The 22,290-nt window shown below is 37.0% G+C and overlaps 1 protein-coding gene across 27 annotated transcripts in view; it reads left to right on the forward strand.

The window, feature by feature from the left end:
• The window catches only part of NRXN1 (neurexin 1), a 1,120,109-nt gene that overhangs the window by 1,046,197 nt on the left and 51,622 nt on the right, over positions 1-22,290 (forward strand). The window contains exon 1 of one of the 27 annotated variants that reach the window (XM_082427630.1): positions 18,234-20,384. The exons of 25 other annotated variants lie outside the window; for them this stretch is intronic. In XM_082427630.1, coding sequence (XP_082283756.1) covers positions 20,352-20,384 — 33 coding nt within the window. In that variant the 5' untranslated portion in view covers positions 18,234-20,351. Of the gene's footprint in view, positions 1-18,233; positions 20,385-22,290 lie in introns of those variants that run through there. One more of the 27 variants, XM_082427629.1, reaches the window with a different exon arrangement.

Here is a 22,290-nt window from a genome sequence, read left to right on the forward strand (position 1 = left end):
TCCATAATACTTACCTCTACTTTTTATGACTCATACACAAATGATTTTAGTACAAGGTGAAAAACAATATGTCTTCTTCCCTTCTAGACTGTGAGGTCCTTAAGGGCATATTCTGCATCTCATTTATCCTTGTACATCATGCTCACCTCCGTCCCACCTCCAACTCCCTGCACAGATCATTGCCCACTGTGGATGCCCAGTAAATATTTTTTGAAAGGTTTAATGAATTTCCAGAAATCACCCCATAATTTTGGCAGAGTCATGAGACCCGAGGGGCATGCACTCAGGCTCTCTAAATATTTTTTTTACTCTCCAGCATGGTGCTGTCCATACTTGAAATATAGGTTGTTTTCTTTCTTTTTTTTTCAGGTATATTGATTGTTGAAAATATTACGAAAAGTACTAGGCTTTACTGCTTTTTAAAATATATGATTACATTTAAAAGATTTTATTTTCTCTCAGAAGACAAACTTAGGACTCAGAAAAGGGGAAATAAAGTTTCAACACTCTTATAATTACAGATGACAATGTTAATTGAAATGCAGTAATTCAATTTTTAAGAAGTCAAGGAAAGTGGTTTTCTTTTTTTTAAGCGCTCATTTCCCTTAGTTATTCCGGCGTATCTAATTGGCAGAAATTACAAGTTATCTTTCTCTCATTTTTATCCTCTACTGAGATCTTAAAAATGAGTTTCATGTCTTGATTTTACTGATTTGACAGATGTTACCACCCTCTTCAATCACTGCAAGAAATGTGTATCCTTAGCTATAAGGGATCCAAAGGTATGAAGGAGATTGGAAAGAAAGATCATTTTCTCTCCTTTCTCCAGGTGTTTTCATGTTACCCAGGAGTGTTCAGTCATTGCTTTGAGTTGGGTGAAATTATGAGAACTACACCTAAATATGTCAATGTATCATTCTCTTGCAGCATTGGATGTGAGGCACTGGTGTGACAGAATCCTGTTTTTCACACTTCAGTGATTTTTCCATGGTGCTATGAGCAGAGTGAAAGAAAACTGCTAACCTGTTTATTAACGTCTAGAAATTCGCTCTCATCTTTTGCCGTACACGAAGCAGAGTACTTTGTAGTTTGCCATATCATCAAATAATTGTTTCGAATGAGAGTGAGTGAGCATGGCTGACCCAGGGAGTCATTTTAATGGTTGTGAGGTTGCCTCTGGGCCATAGGATGACCACATTCTATCTTTGGTTTCTTGAAGCAGTTCCGTTAGCTATGACGATTTTACATGGTGTCCCCGTAGCAGGTTGTGACCACATGACCTCTGAGATATTTGTATTTTCCCCCAACTCTCACCATTGTAGTTTAAGTAACCTTCGAAAGTCAAGTGTCAAATTGTAGGTAACTCAGTGGTAACAAAGTACAAAATAACCCCATTTGGACAGAACAACTCAATCAAGGTAGTATTGTCAGAAATGAGTACTAAGTAAATGTCTCCTACCTACTTAGTAAAAACATGCAGAAAATGGATTCTAAAATAGATTTTGTGCAGTACGTTTTGGATAATCTGGTAGTATGCTAGGTGCCATGTTATCTGTGGATTGAAGCTATTCCTCTAGTGCTTTACAAGAACATTCCCAGACTTAAACAGACTGTTTTTGTCTTTTTATTGGTCATACTGCTTTAAACATATCAGTAGACAAAGACAGAAAGAAACTTCCTGCTTATACTCCACACCCTATTCTGCTTACACATAATAAAATTTTGAACTGTCGGATTCCAAAATAAGAAAACATGCCGTAGAGGCACCGGCTCCTCTGCTGGAGTCATCATCACACTGGAAAGAAAGTCTGGGCTCCAACCATGTGCTTCCATAGGCAATAATGAGAACTCCCATACTCTTCTTCCTTACTGCTTCCTGAGGGACTTCTCTTGTGAGAGGAAAGGAAGGCGCCCCAGTGTGATTCTGGAGAAGCAGTGGTTTACTGCCCATACTTCCTTACCCAGCTTCTGTGTGTTCCTGAGGATAGTTCTCTCTGGGTTCAGGGCAGGAAATTAGATAAGGCCATCTGATGGGCCTGTGACTTTCAGAGGTTGACAGGAGGCAGCAAATACCACAGCCAATTCTTCTAAGACTCCTTCAAGGTAAGCCAATGTACCATTCACTTGAGTTAAGGAGATAAAGTTAGATATCTTATCGAAGATGTTTAGGGACAAAATTCAGAATCTTTGGGATTTTTATCTGCTATAAGTCATCACCCATTTTTTTCCTGTTTATTTTTTAAAAAGTTCTCCAAATCTATTTATTTTAGACTTTTTTCCTGCACGTTTTTACTAAGTAGATAGGAGACATTTACTTAGTACTTATTTATGACAATACCACCTTGATTGAGTTGTTCTGTCCAGACTGGGGTTTATTTTGTACTTTGTTACCACTGAGTTATCTACAAGACAATAGAGAGAATTAGGAACCAAATCGCAACTGTTAAGTTAATAAATGTGTACAGTTTTGAAGCTTGCTACTTGGGCTAACATTCCTGACAACATGAATTCTTTCATTCAATATCCAGTGCCTTCAGGAATTAGGAATGATATTGTGAAGAAGATTATCACTGACATTAAGAACCCAATAACTAGTAAAATCATCCTCCATTTATCCCTCCCTCCTCCTCACCCCCCAAATTAATCCACCAGTAAGCCCCACAACACTGACTTCAAAATAGTCCCTTCTACTCATCTCTACCACCACCACCCTGGGGCAAACCTCTGTCATCTCCTGCCCACACGGCAAAACCTCTTAACTCATTTCCCTGCTTCTCATCTGCTCTTCAACCCCCATAACACATTCTTCATTGATCATACAGGAGGATCTTTTAAATATGTATGTAAAACTATGTCATTATTCAGACTTCCAATGATTTCCCATCACACTTTAGAATAAAGTCTCAGTCCCCTACCTAGACTACAAAGCTCCCATCTGACTCTCTCCTGCCCTCTTTCTTCCTCACTGACCATTCTTGGGTCAAACTATCTGTCTTTCATCCCTCAAACACTTTTCAACCTTAGGGCCTTGGCATAGTTGTTCCCTAGAACGTTTACACTCTCCCCCAAGGTGGTCACAAATTGGCTTCTTTTGGTTGTTCAAGTCCAAGAGCCTTTCCACAAACACCCAATATAAAGGGCCCTCCCTTTTACCCTGTTCTATCACCCTTTGATTTTTGTCTGTGTTGTTGTTTGTTTATTGCTTCTTTGGTTGGATGCTTGGAAGAGAAGAGCAGTCCCTGAAATCTGGGAACTGGCTTAATCCACACAGTGAGGCCTGAATATCATTAGAAGCTGTCCTGGAGCTCACAGAAAGATCATAGTTTTTGCCTGTTGGACAGAAACTATCTCACAGAATACCAACATGAGACAGGTCACTCTGAGACCATAAGCAAGAACAAAGCCACATTATTATTTTGTTTAAAAACAGTTAAAATCAAGGTCACTGTGCAACCTACAAAATGTCAAACCATCTTTTGGTTAAAATGAGTGACTACCACTTATCTACCAATCACAGGTCTATCGTGACTCTAGTCTGCTCTTGCTATAGGTAAGATTTAGAGATACCCAGTCAATTGTAGAATTACCTCTACTTCCTGATAGCATCCAATCCAGAACAAAGCCATGCTTTCTTAACCTTGCCCCAAGTCGACTAATACAAGCCCAAACTCTTTACTATGTCTTTTCTAACACCCTCTTACTGAGACGCTTCATGGTTCCCTCTGATGTGTGTTCTGTCTTGCTATAAAAATTAATAAACCCAACTTGTTCAACTGAAGACATGTTCCTAGTGATCTCTGGCTGGAGGGCATTGACAGTGGGGCATTGGTTGGCTATTGGTTTTCTGACTTTTTCTAACTAGAAAATGGACTAGAGCAGGGCCTTGTCTTGTTCACTGCTGTATCCAGAGTCTTAAATAGGTTTGCAGTTTAGTAGACCCAACACATATTTGTTGAATGACTTGATCTTTTTTATATGGAGATTTAATAAGCCTTAGAGCATTGATTTTCACATACAAATCCTTGGCCCAAAGACCCCAAGGTTCCACTTGATGGATTGCGTCCTGAACCGGAAATGTACATCCTTTATTTGCTTTTCGTAGGCTAATGGCACACAAACCATTGAACGTAGATTTTCACAGTACAATTAAGGGCTACCTATGAGATTATTAAGAATTAAACAACCTTAGCATTTATAAGCTAAAAATAGCACACAATTACACTTACTCAAAATTCAAACTGAATAATCTAGAGTCAGGCTGCCACATTTTGCCGGGCAGGGTTTCCAAGCTCCCACTGCACATGCATGTGAATGGGTAGTAGGAGTTCCTACCTGACTTGTGTTGTGTGTTGTTTTCATCTGGTAACAGTTTTGCTTTTTAAATTAATCTGCTAGGAGTTTAGTTTCAACATTTACAATTTAGTTTATTTGAGTTTCTTGGTTAACTCTGTTGAATGACACATAATTGCATCAACTAACATTTGTCAGTAAGAATTTCAGACATTTGTTTTACAGTTCAAATATTAATCATCCATAAATCTCCCCCCATCCCTGGCTTCCCAAATTTACTTGTACAGTGACACTTCGGTCCATTGTAGTGTTCACAGGTAGGATAGGCAGGATTTGGGGCTCCTTTTCTACCTATGTGGGTCACAAGCAAAATCAGTTTAAGATGAAATACCTAAGAGAACTGTGTTTACTGAGCCACTGAGCCTTGAGGCCTTATGCTTTGTGATTCAGCCATGAGTTTACAAAATGTAGACTTCCTCTGAAAGCAGAAGACAACTAGACTAGCATACCTGCTGTCCTATGAATCATGACAAACGAAAACCCAATTCAGATGGGTGACCCCACTTTTCACTTCCCAATCTAGCAGCTATTTTGTTTATCTACCCAGATTTTAGCAGGGAAGAGCCTTTTTTTAATATATACTCTCCTTATGACAGAATAGTCAAAACAGTTACCTGCTTACCAATGCAATGGCAGGCAGTAAGTCTCTTTCTGTGGGTTTTCACAGATTTGAAGATAAAAGAACCATTTTGTAAGAGTCAAAGAAATTATTTATTATGTAATAAAGCCTTTAATTTAGGAGGACTGTTTCATTCTTTAATATATATTTGCCAACCATCCCACTCTGCAAGGATTCAGCGAGGATAAATGTAGAAATGTTTCATTTCTGAGTTACTATGTGGGTGTCTCTCAAAGGATCTGATTTTGAAGTAGAATAAATAAAAATACTAATGATATTTGTTGCTTTTTTTCCCATTCATAGAGGTATGAAACTCTAGCTTTTAATTAATTCAAACTGCCATTTCCTTCCATGTTATTAGCTTTCAATTGTTTTGTAATTATGAAACTACAACTAAATACACAAATTAATTGGACCTTGAAATATCATCTGTCTGATGCATCAGGGCAATTTTTATGGGGAAAAAAATGTAATAATGACATCCCTAGAACTGTAGAATTCTAGCTTCTTGTCTCATATTTCTCTTCCAGAATTCACAGGTGCTTCCTAAGGGGGGAAAAAAAACCTTTGTCTCATCTGTAATAATTTCAGATACAATTAGCTTCTCCTTCTACTTAAGTAGAATGTTGACGTAATGGGCTCAAAATTTGATGAACTGTACAAATGCTACTACAGTAAATAGTTTAAAGGTCATTAAAGGAACCATAAGACATCATGAATTTTAATCAATCAGTAGATCAATTAATCACATATTATATATCGATGCTATACTATGGTTCTAGGCAGGCCTACCATGCTGTAAATGATGCCTAAGATTTGTGAGACATGGTCTTCTCCATCAGGAAGCTTTCAAATAGAGAAATGAGAATAGCACATAGGTGTACTGAAGATAATAATAACATACCAAAAAATAATAATGAATGTAGTTTCTAAATATTATAGAAACTTTACATCAGTGATTCTCAAAACCTTGGGGCATGAGTGGAGGAGGGGGGATCTCTGAGACCTTTTCAGTGAAGTCAAAACTATTTTCATAATAATACTAAGATTTTATTTGCCTTTTTTATTCTCATATTTTCCACAAGAGTACAGTGGAGTTTTTCAGAGACTAAATGACATGTAATTTTGCAACAGATTGAATGCAGAAACAGATATTAGCACCAAAATGTCTTGTATTAAACCGAGTATTTAAAATATTTGCAAAAATGTAAAACAATGCTGTGCTCTTGAAAAATTTTTATTTTTAAAAATAGCTATTTTTTAAATGTATGTTTTATGTTAACATATAATAGATTTACTGTTGTTGTTTTTAAATGAATTAATAAATATTTAACAGTTTTTTACTTTTAATTTCTAAAAGAGTATATATCCATAGATATAATCTCTGTAAACAAAAGATGTTTGGAGTCTTTAATAATTTTTAAGAGTGAAATGTTCCCTGAAACTAAAAAATTTAAGAATTGCTGTTTTAGAGAATGCAGGATTACTAATGATACACATATGTGTCCTGCCTCTTCTGAGGTTCTAGACAATTTATCACCACACTAAAATCCAAGTAGCAGGTTATTAAGTAAACATCTTTTCAAACTTCACATAGTTTGTGACACTAGATCTTTTTCTTCTTTCATAATGCATTTTCTTCAGTGACTGAGCTTTTGATTTTCCCACACATCAAGCACATATCCTTGGGTCATGCCATGGGGTGATTCTGTACCATAATTTCTTACATATTGATATGTCCCGATCACATGTGAAGTATGTTTTAAGTAATGTTAATAATTATGGTTTAACTTCCAAAATGAGTGAATAATTAAGTTTTTTGTTTGTCTTAAATAATCAGCAGAGTAGATTCAAGATTGTCTATGATAACATCTCTCTAACACACTCGCATGCCCATATGCCTTCTTAGGTGAAAGAGAAAGGATGAGTTTGTAGCCAGCTTGCTGGGAATGTGCCTGGGAGTGTGTCATGCTTGTGAACTCCATTCATCATGCTTGTCACAGTGGAAATGAAGTTGAGAATCTCTAAGGCAACTAATGCAGCATTTATGGAAGTGACTAAACTCAGGGCACACTAATGACTTAATTGTTTTTGATTGATCGAACTGGAGGTCACATACAAATGACAACTGAAAAAAAGCCTAGCCTTTTCCAAAGAGTACCACAAAATCTAGCACATTGCAAAATGAAACGTAGCATCTTGCCAAGGCTTTGCATGAATCTATACCTAATTTGAAAATTTCTAAGTATGTATTTACCTTGCCAAAGTCTTTGACCTTTATTTAATATAGAACACTAATTGCTTCCACAGTGAGTGAGCCTGTGTCAAAAATAAATTATGTAGAACCGTAGAACTGAAACATTGTGTGCACTTAGCAGCAACTTTTTCATGTTAATAGTTCGTGATTATTACTATTTATTGACCATTGAATATGTGCCAGTTTTTCTGCTAAGTGTTATATATTATCTCACTTATACCTTATGGGAAATTTCAAAAGGTATATGTTGCCATTATTCTCATTTTATGGATGAAGATGCTGGGATTTAGGAAGTTTGTGCTAACCGGCTGATCTAAGCCCCAAGCTTAGGTCATGAAACCAGATCTGTCTGATCTCACCGCCTGTGCTCTTACCACTGAATTACCCTCTCCCCTGTGGTCACATAGTACATGCATTTGATTAGCAAAAGTGATTCAGTTCCTTTATTTCACAGACAAGGACACATCAGCATAGGCAGATTAAATGGTTTATACAAAGTCACAAAATAAGAAACAAAATCTGTATCCCTTCATTTTGTTCCTTACATGGACATCTGGAACTCAGTACAGGGTATGGACCTAGAAGTTATCTTTTGTCCCTGAAGTTTCAGAATGTTTACTATGTAATGTAATTTCTGTGGCGTTTATAATATACTGCGTTAGAGAGAGAGAAAGGGAGAGGAAGAAAGAGAGAGAGATAGAATGTAGGTGTGTATATGTGTGGTCTTGGAGAAGGACTCTGCCATATTTTTTTTTTTTTTTGTATTACCCATAGTTCTTCATACCTAGTAAGACCATAATATGTATTAGTTGAAGGACTGAGTGAGTGAATGGTCCACTGTGATGCTTTCCTGAGTGTAAATTATAGAAAGTACGCCACCAGGTAGGAGGGAGAGCAGCCCCCTCCATCTGCCACCAATTTCAATAAGAATCCCCTGATATTATTTGTTTTTCATATGGAATTATTTTTAAGTATTCTTTTGGAACAAATGTTTCTGTTGCCAGCGGTTTTTGCTTGTTTGTTTGCCTGTTTGTTTTTTAATCACCAGTCTATTTTATATTGTTTAAAAGCTCATTTTCTCAATTTGGTTAATTAACAAAATTCAGCGGGGTCTCATGAGTTTATTAGAATGAGGGCTAAAATGTGATTCAAAATATGTGAGTACTGGTCCTGCTTTTTCCACTTCCTAACCATGTTTCTGTGCTTTAGATTCCTTATCTTCCAAACTTTAAATGTGATATACTTGCTTTGTCTGCATTTCTTACCAGGTTTTGGTAAGGATAAAGTGAGAGTGTGTATGTCAAAATGCATAAAGTGATATATAATATAAGAATAATTATTGATTATATATTATTATATAATTCAGTATCAGTGATCATTTTAAAATTTTCATTCTCTCTACAGTGGGGCCATGTACATGCTATAGTCTCCACAGGTAGATTTATAATCCTGTTCACTAGTCCTAACATTTTATTCATAAAAGGTGCTTCTTTTTAAACTGGAAAGACACATTTTCTGACTCTGGTGTACCCAGAAGTCGTTATCTAAAGGATTCAGAGAGTTAATTCACAACAAGTCACAGAACTGTGCCACCAAGACCTGAAAGTAGATCAGTAAAAATATAAAAATATAGAGCTACAAAATATACAAATGTAAAAAAAAATCCATAAATATTACAAAGCAGACCTACAAAAATACAAATGTTCCTAGGACTAGGTGGCCTATGATAGAGTTGGCGAAAGAAGGCATTTTACCCAGAGATACAGCAAGAGGCTTGGGTGTGCATCACGTTGACTCATTCATTCATTCATTCATTCATTCCTCATTCACTTAACAAACATTTATTGAATGTCTACTATATGCCAGGCCCTGTGCCAGAGGCTCTAAGGATGAAGTGGACAGGGGTCCAACTTTATAGTTGCTAATAATCCAGGAAGAAGAAAAAGAAAGATACAAACAACTACAGCAAACAGAATTATTTAAGTGCTAAAAATGGTATTATTACAAAGTACTATGGGAACATGATGGAAATCATGACTAACTCTGCCTAGGGACTTTGAGAAGCCTGCAAAGAAGGGTAGCACTTGAGCTTGATATAAAACAATGTGTAGGAGTTTACCAGAATTTTTTTTTAAATGGAAAAAGGGCATCTCCAGATAGAAAAGACAACATGTTCACACCAGTGCTGGAGACAATGTGAAAATTAGAACAAATCTTTGAAAAGTGCTTTGGCAGATCGTTTCAAGATCTATAAAAACACTTATGTCTTTAGACCAGTAATCCCACTTTGGGGAATTTATCTTATGAAAAAAAAAAAAAAACACAAAGGAAGAAAAGTGTTATTTACCATAGCAGAAATACAAAATAGAAATGAATGCATTATCCAAAAAAATTCAAAATAATTATGTGAATTATAACACACCAGTTTATCTATTGTATTGCTGTTAAAATGATAATAATGATGTTCTAGGTCAAGATGGAAAATGTATATGCTATTTTATTAAATTATAAAACTATATCTTTATTATTGCAGCTATTTTTTAATTAATTGTTATTGGAGTATAGTTGATTTACAGTGTTGTATTAGTTTCTGCTGTACAGCAAAATGAATCAGTTATGCATATATCCACTCTTTTTTACATTCTTTTCCCATATATATCATTACAGAGTATTGAGTAGAGTTCCCTGTGCTATACAGTAGGTTCTTATTAGTTATCTATTTTATATATAGTAATGTGTATATGTCAATCCCAATCTCCCAATTTACCTGGCATTTCCCCCTTGGTAACCATAAATTTGTTTTCTACATTTGTGACTCTGTTTCTGTTTTATAGATAATTTCATCGGTACCAATTTTTTAGATTCCACATATAAGCAATATCATATGACATTTGTCTTTCTCTGTCTGACTTACTTCATTCAGTATGACAATCTCTAGGTCCATCCCTGTCACAGCAAATGGCATTATTTTGATCTTTTTTTATGGCTGAGTAATATTCCATTGTATATATATACCACATCTTCTTTTCCATTCATCTGTCAGTGGACATTTAGGTTGCTTCCATGTCCTGGCTATTGTAAAGAGTGCTGCAATAAACATTGGGGTGCATGTATCTTTTCGAATTATGGTTTTCTCTGGATGTATGCCCAGGAGTGGGAGTGCTGGGCCATATGTTAGCTCTATGTTTAGTTTTTTAAGGAAATTCCATACTGTTCTCCATAGTGGCTGTATCAGTTTACACTCCCACCAACAGTGCAAGAGGGTTCCCTTTTCTCCACACCCTCTCCAGCGTTTATTGTGTGTAGATTTTTTTGATGATGGCCATTCTGACTGGTGTGAGGTGATACCTTATTATCATTTTGATTTGCATTTCTCTAATAATTAGTGATGTTGAGCATCTTTTCATGTGCCTCTTGGCCATCTGTATGTCTTCTTTGGAGAAATGTCTATTTAGATCTTCTGCCCATTTTTTTGATTGGGTTGTTTTTTGGATATTGAGTTTCATGAACTGTTTGTATATTTTGGAGATTAATCCCTTGTTGGTCTCTTCGTTTGCAAATATTTTCTCCCATTCTGTGGGTTGTCTTTTTGTTTTGTTTATGGTTTTCTTTGCTGTATTATTGCAACTATTTAAAATTATGTGTGTGTACAGATAAGAAATAGAAAAAAATGTGAAATGAAAATCAAAACGCTAACAACAGCATCAAGAGCAATAGAAAGGTTTGTGAAGGTAGTGGGATTGTGACTGAATTTTTTTATAATTTACTTTGTTGTGGTGATCATATTTACTAATTCAACTAATGTGTATTGACCATTTCTTATGTGCTGTAAGCATTGCTTGGTCCTCCAGTTGAAAAGATAAAGAAGCTTATCATTTATATAATAAATTCTAAATTTTTAAGGAAAAGCACTTTTACACTTTCATGCCTTTCCTAAAATGACTCTACCATCTTTCTAGATCCAAATTGAATGCAATCTGTTGCAGGAAATCTTTTCAGAATCTGTTCATCCCATCATTTCTAAGCTCTCTCTAGATTTTCCAACCTTCTATCCCCCATAATGAAAGGTGTCATGCTGTAGGAGTTCAGTTGGATAATCCAATTGAATTGGATTATCCAGTCCAAGGCTGGTGTCACGGGGGGAAGTGGCTGGACGCAGGAGGGGGGCGTACATAGATGTGTTTCTCACACTGAGGCCCATAACAACCTTCGTCAGCATCCCCAGGAGTAGAGGTTAAGTATGCAGTTTTTCACCCTCATCCCTAGAAATTATAATTAAGTCCACCAGGGTGGGGCCATAAAATTGCATTTTAAACAAACACTCAAATTCCTTGGCATCTTAAGTTTGGGAAAGAATTGCTATAAAATATTAAGTCTACATGAAAAAAGTGCTTCTGCCAGCTGCAGTTTGCTCATGGAACTTTACAGTATATTTGTATGAGTGAAAACTTGAGAACTCCTGTTCACGGATTTTCTTATAATGTTATATTTAGTCCACGATGAGCTTTGTTTCCAACTTAGGTTTCACAGTTTTGTTAATGGAAAACATTTACTCCTGATAAGTAAAAATGTGGATTCTTTATGTGCGCGTGCTTGTGTGTGTGCATAGGATTGTGAAGTCATGTGTAACTGTCAGTGTAGGTATCTTTTCGAAGTCATTCTTGTTGCTTAAAATATTGTGTGGTCCATTATCAGTGCGGGAGGTGGGGGAAGTGGAGGGGAAGGGGACTCACATTTTACAATGTCTGACAAACGGTACTCACTGAAAAACAAGTTTCTCACAAGGTCTATTAATGCACCTCAGCTACATGTAATGTTTTGCACTGTTTTTTGCCTTTTGTTCTTTTCTTTCTTGCCTCTCTCCCTCCATTCCCTCTTTCCTTCTAACAGACTGGACCATGGACTATGGCTTTTGTTGATTAATGCTTTTCATTAATCAGCCACCAAAACTATTTTTGATCACTGGTGTCTGTTTGGTAAAAGGCATTGTCCTACTCACAACATCCTGAAAGAATCGCTTCCTTATTAAACTTGTTCCTTGAGTCTTGAGTTTGGATCAATGTGAACGGTTAGTCATCATTATGTTGAAATAAAATAAATGTATCGTATGCCAAAAAGCTCAGAAATTTTTAAAAAATGAGTTAAGGACTGGCAGTAGACATCCGTTCAGCACCATTTTTACCCTTTGGTCTTAAAGTGCCCAACCTAGAAGCCAGCTGGGAGAAAACAGTGACTGGAGGATTTCTGTACACTGCACTCTCCCTTCATCTTCATGTGTCATTGTTGTGCGTGAAATAGATTGGGTATGTCTTTCTGGGTGGATTTATTCTCTGAAAGCATTAAAGAAGCTTTGATGTGATGTTAGTGGGTTCTGATCTCACTAACCTAAAGGAAAGCTTGCCTTCTCTAGAGGTCTAGAGAGCTATCCTAAGAAAACCCTTCTTAGTACAAATGAATTCTTAGGACATGTAAAAGGACCCTGCCTGGATATCTGCATATTCTTGGTTTCTAATGGCAGCAGTGAGATAGGGACCAATTCAGCCTAGTGTCATTTCTATCTGTGGCTATAAAAGGGTCATCCCATTCTTCTAAATGCTACTGTTTGCACATTTCTTCTATGCACATTCATTTTCCTTGCTCAAAAATATTTTCAACTAAAATATTCTTTACGTTGTAAAATCCAGTTTGGGAAACTATCCCTTCATGGATGACTCTAAAGCACCTGCATTTTTCTTTTTTTCCGTGACACTGGTCTCTGTTCCAATTCTCTCTTGGTGACCACTATTCCTACCACTCTTTAAATTTTATTCCCTAAAAAACAAGCTTCCCATTTCCATTCATGAGAAATCCTGTTGGCATGACTCTTCATGAAAAGGAGTTCTGAACTTGAAACTCTAAGATGATCTTGAGGTTCTTATAGTATGGAGAGGGGATGCCTATCAACAATGTAGATTTTGGGGATCTATCCAAGTAAGAGAATCAGTCTCCAGGGAAGGGCCCAGAAATCTGGATATTTAACTTGTTCCTTCTTGGTTCTTATGCATACTAAACTTTGAGGACAGTGCGTCTAGAGCAAGCACTAGGGGTAGTATTGATTTCGAAAGAACATTTGATATGTAGTCAATAGACTTTTAATTGCTAACTTCATGGATATAGGTGATATTTAATCCCTCTGAGTATCCATTTCTTTTATTTTCAACATTAGTGTAATACATTTTAGAATACAATGTTATGGAAAAGATTATATGAGGCAGTGGGGTTTTTGCTTGTGTTTTCACTTTGCAAAAAGCATGCATAACTAGAGAAATAATCAATGTAAAAAAACAAAACCCACAAGAATAAGGATGCAGAACACCGACACCATAAGATTTAGAATATGTGAAATTTTACTCATTTAGACATTAATTCACTTCCGGCCTCTAACCTGTACTTGCAAATATTAAATTAGTAGTGAACAGGAATGTAGTGGCACTCCATGGTGTCAAACTAGGGCTGCCATTGTAGGGGGAAAAAAATAAAATAATAAAAATTTAAAACTAAGGTAATCCACTATGATTTTCTACCATTTCTACTTGTTCTCTTAAAAAAGGAAAATGGTCCAAAATATTTCCTATTCTATATTCTCTCACAACTAGAGCTTACTTCCTGACATATGTCTTTTAAAAGTCACTCATGCATCCTACTTCCCATTCGTCATCACTGTGGTGAAAGTACAGACAAGAGAATTTGCATTTAAAAAAATTTTCCGCCACCACTCATATTCTTCTGAAAGGAGGAGACTCAAAGCTGCTTCTTTTGTATTTCATAGCCTATCAATGCCCAGTGGAGGATCATACTCTCTTTCCTGGGTAGCAAAAGCTTTCCATGCCTTAATCCAGCATCAGTGTGGGAGGGAGGAGGCTTTAGAGCCATCTACTGTCTCTTATTTGACATCAACTTTTCCCCTTCCTCTAAGTTTTACTCTGGTTGATAATTATGGTGATTTTTAAAATCTTGAAACTTGCCAATATCATGTTCATCCATTGACTGGAATGGGACAGAATCCCACTGTCACTTAATTTAAGCCAAGTTATCTAACCTCTCTGCCTCAAAATCCTTCATCCATAAAATGAAGGAGTTGGTCTATGCGAGCCATACGAGCTCTTGGAGTTGTAAAAGCCTTTCAGGTTTCTGTTTTTGTTTTTTTTTTTTTTAATTTTATTTATTTATTTATTTATTTATGGCTGTGTTGGGTCTTCGTTTCTGTGTGAGGGCTTTCTCTAGTTGCGGCGAGCGGGGGCCACTCTTCATCGCGGTGCGTGGGCCTCTCACTATCGCGGCCTCTCTTGTTGCGGAGCACAGGCTCCAGACGCACAGGCTCAGTAGTTGTGGCTCACGGGCTTAGTTGCTCCACGGCATGTGGGATCTTCCCAGACCAGGGCTCGAACCCGTGTCCCCTGCATTGGCAGGCAGATTCTCAACCACTGCGCCACCAGGGAAGCCCCCCTTTCTGGTTTTAAGAGAACTGTGACATGGAATATTCTCCCACACCACAGAGTACGTGATAATATCTAGATCTGTGGCTCTTTTCTCTGATCTCTCTCTCTCTCTCCTGCTTTCCTGCAATATTTCCCTGTTACAAAGAGCATTAATTTGGCTTGAAGCTACTCCAATGTCATAGTGTTCCACGTGGCTCTCTATCTCAGCCCTGCTGCACTGACCCACAGGCTTGGCCAAGTTTGGAAATTGGCATGACAGGAGTCACAGAGGGAAAGTGCCTGAAGCTGGTTCTGAGAACTCTATTCCTAAAAACTTTATCTATGGGTAGAAAGACTGGGTGGGGGCCTGGAGACAAGAATCACTAACCTCCTTGCTAGGGAGATATGGTGGCACTCTGCAAGCTGTGGTGGGGCGTAGGGAGGGGTCCAAAATAGGATTTATTCGCTCACTTGTTTACAAGCCTAACTTTGTGGACTCTAAAGTAGCCTAAGTATAATTTGAGGGTCACAAAAGCCCCCTCCCCTCACATAGTCCCTCAAAGAGCCCTCCTGTGATCCCTGTAAATATTACTTTTTCTGGCCACATCTTCAAAAATTCAAATATGAAGAGGACTAAGGACCTCAAGCCTTTCATATTGTTAATTTCAATGAGGTTAATTTCTCAGACCCTTTGTTTAAATATAAACCCCCCATGGAGAATGGATTACTTGACCTATTAACAGCATTCAAGCAAGTTGATGCCAATGTGTTTTCTGACACACTTTTTACCACAGGCTTCCAGGTCACCACACTTTGCTTTTCCTCCCAGCCTCATCCTCATTTGCTGTTTCTTCCTCTTCTCCATGACTTCTTAACTTTGGAGTGACCCACAGCCTTGGGCCTTGGTTATCCTCTTCTCTCCATCTAAACTTACTTCCTTGCCACATCACAATATATACAGAATACTTTTTTTTTTAACCTCTTTGTAAATAACGTAGAAAAGCGCAGTGTTTACAGCGTGGTTTCTCAGTCTCAGTACTATGGACATCTAGGGCCAGGTAACTCTTTGATGTAGGAGCTGTCCTGTACATTTTAAGATGATTAGCAGCATCCTTGGCTACTACCCACTAGATGCTAGGAACACTTCCCCCAGTTGTGACAGCTAGAAATGTTTCCATACATTGTCAGATGTTCCCTTGGGGGCAAAATCACCCGCCAATAAACCACTGATTTAGAATAATTGGGGGTAAAACAAAAAATCCTTTAATAATGCATATTATAAGCCTTTCACTAAATTTGGCCAATTCTTTTTTTAAAGTTTATATCTCTTAAAGTTATAAGAATCTGAATAACAACAACAAAAGAGTCAAAAATAGAATCTATAAGCCAGGTTCTGGTTTGGGGATAAAATAAGCTTGTGCCAGGTAGGAAACAGAAGAAAATGGATTTCATCTTGTCTTTAACCCTACATCATTATTGGTAAAAAAAAAAAAAAAAAAAAAAAAATGCACATCATCTTGCTTTTAAAGCATCAGTAAACTGTATCCTAAATTAAGATTCAAGTTTAGCTCTGCCATTTCTTGCCAATTGCATCCTTCTGAGAAAACTAAATTTTGAAAGAGTTAATTCACCCAAGTTCAGGTAACTAGTCAAATCATTTATTTCTTAGTCCTCCACATTCCTACCTCTAAGAATCAGAGATAATTCAGGTGAATTGTCACTAGACGTTGTAAAGCTCTTAACACACGTAAGTTTGTACTGTTATCTGCATTCAGAGATGAAAGAACCAAAAGTTAATATGGGATGTGGAGGTCTTCAGCTAAGACTGCCAGAACCTATACCTAGCAGCTCTCTTCTTGCCCACATGTACTCAATTTTCTTTGCATGAAAAAAAAACAGGCCACCCTTCCCTCTGTCCTCCTTTCCCCTCAACATTTTTTGCTTAAAACATCTACCAATCACGTCCTTTTAACCATAAATGAACATAGATGCCATCATTTACATTATTTAATAATTTTAAATTAGAAGAGTAATACATAGACTTGATTTTAAAAATGTCCAAAATGGTACCTATTAAAACTATGCTATGGTCCCACCTTTGAACTCGGCTCCCCTCCTCAGATTTAACCACTATTAACTGGTATTTTATGTCCTTACAGAAATTTCCTTTGCATATGCAGCTATGTATTTGTGTGTGTAAATGCGTGTGTGTAGTGTGTATATAGCCTTTAAACAATTTTAAATTTGTACCTTTAATTTTTGTTTACATAACAATATATCTTAGAGATCTCTTCATATACGCATGTTTGAATTTACCACATTCTATTTTACAAGCTACAGAGTATCCCGACTGTAAAACTGTAATTTATCTCATCAGGTCATTATTGATGAGTAGGTGGTTTCTAGTTTTTGGCTATTACAATAGTTCAATAAATAGGTTTAATGTCAATGTTTCATGATTGTTGTTTTCTTTTTGATAAATGCTCTGAGCCTTAATTTTTTCTTTTAAAAGAATAAAGTTTGGCTGTTGAGGGTCATATTATTGAATAAATAGGCCAAATGGAGAGAATGGGCACAAAACAATATATATTTTAAAGAACTTAAGAAATGCTTTATTATTTCCTTAGAGTCAACATTGAATAAAGGAGAGAGGAAAGGAATTTGCAAAACAAAAACTTGACAGAGTCCAATCTTTCCAGGATGGATTTAAAAAATAGTTGCCAAGACAAAATGAGCTTTGGAATTAAGCCTTCTAAACCTCAGTGGCAATTTACTTATTATGGCATACCTATCACGATTTAGTCTCAGATTTTTTCTTAGTAGTATTGAGTGACTCTAAAAGGGGTTAGAATTAGTCCTTGAAAATGCATGGAGATAATGAAAACTGGGCCATAAAGAACAATAGAGGTTCCCCAGGTACTCTTTGTGATATAAAGGTTATTCCTGAAGATCATTCAATGTTTCTTTTAAGCTTTTTAGAAAGTATCTCCATGATACCGCCATTTGAAACACACCATAGTCTCACAACTTAAAACCTTCCTTGTCAGACAGGATACAATCATCTCAGTTACCTTGAACTGTGCAACATGTCTGCTATTACAGAATGATCAATAAATGCAGATGTATTGGGGATATATTTCCATATGGTATTTCAGATGTGGAGCCTTTGCTTACGAAGGATTACTTTAAATTTTAGAGGAAAGGCAAAAAATAAGTACATATTTCCAACACAGGATAACTCATTTATTTTTCTGGCTTTGGGAAGCAGGATGTGTACATCCTTTGGTGCTTGTTTGTTTGTATTTTTGTTTTTTGTTGTTTTATTTTGTTTGTATTTTTTTTAAACATCTTTATTGGAGTATAATTGCTTTACAATGGTGTGTTAGTTTCTGCTTTATAACAAAGTGAATCAGCTATACATATACATGTATCCCCATATCTCCTCCCTCTTGCTTCTCCCTCCCACCCTCCCTATCCCACCCCTCTATGTGGACACAAAGCACCGAGCTGATCTCCCCGAGCTGATCTCCCCGTGCTATGCGGCTGCTTCCCACTAGCTATCTATTTTACATTTGGTAGTGTATATATGTCCATGCCACTCTCTCACTTCGTCCCAGCTTACCCTTCTCACTCCCCGTGTCCTCAAGTTCATTCTCTATGTCTGTGTCTTTATTCCTGTCCTGCCCGTAGGTTCTTCAGAACCTTTTCTTTTTTTCTTTTTTTTTTTTTTTAGATTCCATATATATGTGTTAGCATACAGTATTTGTTTTTCTCTTTCTGACTTCTTTCACTCTGTATGACAGACTCTAGGTCCATCCACCTCACCACAAATAACTCAATTTCATTTCTTTTTATGGCTGAGTAATAATCCATTGTATATATGTGCCAAATCTTCTTTATCCATTCATCTGTCGATGGACACTTAGGTTGCTTACATGTCCTGGCTATTGGAAATAGAGCTGCAATGAACATTGTGTTACATGTCTCTTTTTGAATTATGGTTTTCTCAGGGTATATGCCCAGTAGTGGGATTGCTGGGTCGTATGGTAGTTCTGTTTTTAGTTTTTTAGGGAACCTCCATACTGTTCTCCGTAGTGGCTGTATCAATTTACATTCCCACCAACAGTGCAAGAGGGTTCCCTTTTCTCCACACCCTCTCCAGCATTTATTGTTTGTAGATTTTTTGATGATGGCCATTCTGACTGGTGTGAGGTGATACCTCATTGTAGTTTTGATTTGCATTTCTCTAATGATTAGTGGTATTTAGCATCATTTCATGTGTTTGTTGGCAATATGTGTATCGTCTTTGGAGAAATGTCTATTTAGGTCTTCTGCCCATTTTTGGATTGGATTGTTTGTTTTTTTGATATTGAGCTGCATGTGCTGCTTGTAAATTTTGGAGATTAATCCTTTGTCGGTTGCTTCATTTGCAAATATTTTCTCCCCTTCTGAGGGTTGTCTTTTCATCTTGTTTATGGTTTCCTTTGCTGTGCAAAAGCTTTGAAGTTTCATTAGGTCCCATTTGTTTATTTTTGTTTTTATTTCCATTTCTCTAGGACGTGGGTCAAAAAGGATCTTGCTGTGATTTATGTCATAGAGTGTTCTGCCTGTGTTTTCCTCTAAGAGTTTTATAGTGTCTGGCCTACATTTAGGTCTTTAATCCATTTTGAGTTTATTTTTGTGTATGGTGTCAGGGAGTGTTCTAATTTCACTCTTTTACACGTAGCTGTCCAGTTTTCCCAGCACCACTTATTGAAGAGGCTGTCTTTTCTCCATTGTATATTCTTGCCTCCTTTATCAAAAATAAGGTGACCTTGTTTGTCTTTTTAACCATCGATAACATGGCATATTTATTGGGACTTAATTTGTCTTTAAAGAGAAACAGCTCTAATTGGCAAAAAAAAGCATAGTAATGTACTTCTTAATGTTGCATAATTGCCTTTACAAAATTATCCCCTGAAAATACTCATTATAAACGGGGCATTCAAAAAATGCCATTCATTAACTTGAAAATAAAATTATAATTACAATTACAAAGCTTTGAGCCGATTCTGTTAGGAGGGTTGCATGCTAATTGCACAGTTTAAGGCTTCTAATTTAATATTAGTTGAAAAGGTGATAATCATCTGAAGGGAAGCACGTAAGAAGAGTTGAAGGGTTGGGATGTTAAGAAGTAGTTTCCTTTCTGCTGAGCTGTCACATTGGATTACAAAGTAATACAGAGTAAAATTCCTGTGCATGAAAATAGGTCTTTATTTGGGTCGGGGTTTAGGGCAATGTCCGTTTCCCTATGCAGTCACAGTGGGGGAGCAAATTTGACAGCAGAGACTGCCAAGACTTTCTGAGCTGGGCACGGGCTGGTCTGTGTACGAACAGCCTCGTCAACTGCAGACGGAACTGCAGCATCCCTTCCTGCAGTAGCGCATCAGCCATTGGCTCGTTGGTGACACGTGACTGACAGAGCCTTTTCTGTGTGTTTTCTCGCCCATCTGTGTGCAGGGCACTGATAGGCCAGGCTGATGCGCAGGCAATTTATCATCTTGATCTCCCACTGAGTCAGGGAGCTCTCCTGTCACCAGTATTGATTTCAGAGGATGGACTAAATTTCCTAGGATTTCCATTAAGAATTAAGAAAAAAGCTCTAAGCACGCAGGGTAGCCAGACAGACATGGATATGAGATGGCACTGTGAAAACTCGCAGGTAGCTTCTTCTATCACAGCCGGTGCTCAGCACAGCTTAGAACTGCAGCATGCAGGGTTTAAGATACCAGAAGCCTGAGAACAATAATAATGAAAATAAGAATAAACTCTTTTGGATAAACTAATTTTAAGATTTATATTAAAATGTTTCTTCTTGGAGATTGCATGTCAAATTTATGCACGCTCTGTATGAAATGTAGAAAGGTTGTTTTAAATTTTTAAATGTCCTTAAACCCTGAGCATGGTTGCTTCTACTTTTGTTTGTTGCGTGAGCTTCAGAGGTTTATGAGCATGCTTGTGGCAGAAACAACCAAAAATTGTGGGGTGTGTGTTTATATATGTGTATTAAGTTGATTCGAGTAAAAGCATGAATAAAAGCTGCTTTCAATACTTGCCAGACTGCTTTATTATTGTTAGTGACTTGGTGATTATTTTGCCTAAATATGCTTAGATTCTGACCATGCATGCTTTTGTGGCAGAGTGGGTTTTCGTTGAGAATTCGTAAAGGTGTAATGTGTGAATTAAATGTATGTTTGGTGCTGCAGAAAATGTATTAGTGATTATTAAACCTGATTAATTAATGGAAATATTTCACGATGGTAAGATTTGAGTAACATTTATTTACACTAATTCTGCTTACTGAAAAAAAATGCATGTCTGGGATTAATGAACGTTTTTATATTTTTGAAATATAAATTTCGATTATTTCAAAGACAGTAAGATTTCAGTTTTTAAAAATGCATCCGAGGTGAGAGAATTAGAAACATTTTTTTTGATTTTAGCCTAAGAGAGGATTCTAAAAGTGCTGTTTGCGTATTCGAGACATCATGTGCATGTTCATGAGTGTGAATTCTTCGGATAATTGTTTGATAGTCTCCTAGCTATCCTTATTCTCCTGAAGAGGAGAAAAGCCTTGGCATTCAAGTATTTCCTAGGCCCATGGGAATTAGAGCCAGCAAAAGCAAGAGTATGGCCAGATGGGATTGGCATGCTTGGCAGGGAGAGGAGACAATAGGCGGGGGCGGAGCAGATGGAGAACAGAAGGGGTTGAATCTCAGAAAAGGGGAGGGAGGAGGGGAGGAGTGGGCTTAATAGTGAAGGAAGCCTGGCCCCTCTTTTCAAGGGAACTTCTGATTGTATCGTCCTTTAATTATGAGATAGAATGTCATGTCTGTTGTGACAACTATTTTTCATTGAGTTAGGTAACCCCTGCTTCATAGATTAGGAAAGAAATCCCATGAATAGAAGGTACTTTACCAGATTATAAACGGTGTGCCATTTGTTGTTGTTTGTAACCTTTTCCTCTTTGCCATATTCAGGAAAAAGTATTCAATAGGAGCAAAATTCAAATTAAGTTGTCATATTATTTGAGTCATTTGTATCTAAATATAAATATGGCAATAACTACTAAACTTATTTATCAGACTTTAACGATTCAAGCATCAGTAGGGCTTGCTGACTTTTTCCCTAAGTAAGCTTTGAATTATGAAAACATTAGGAGCTCATGCTGACTAATCTACTGTTATTTTACTTCTGGCTTATAAATAGATGTTCATTTCTAGAATAACTTTAAATGTTTTATTTAAGTATTTGTTGATTTTATCATGAAGGCTGGGGGCTTGACCAATGCCCAGTTCAAATTCTGCAATGAAATTAATCAAGCCTTCTGTCACCCAAGGGCACAGTCTTTGCCCAGAAGGGTCATAGGACTGAAAAAGAATGAAAAATCAATTTACTTCTGAATTCTGTGATTTCAATGATTATTTCAAAATTCTAAGGTGAACCCAGACACAATTTCCAGTCCTAAGTACAACTGAATTTTGCCAAAATCATGCTGCCAAAATGTACCAATGAAACACAGATTTTAAAAGTTTAAGTACACATCTCTTACTCTGTGGGTCACCCAC

This window comes from Balaenoptera physalus (assembly GCF_965194825.1).
Source record: "Balaenoptera physalus genome assembly, chromosome: 15".
Classification (NCBI taxonomy): domain Eukaryota; kingdom Metazoa; phylum Chordata; class Mammalia; order Artiodactyla; family Balaenopteridae; genus Balaenoptera; species Balaenoptera physalus.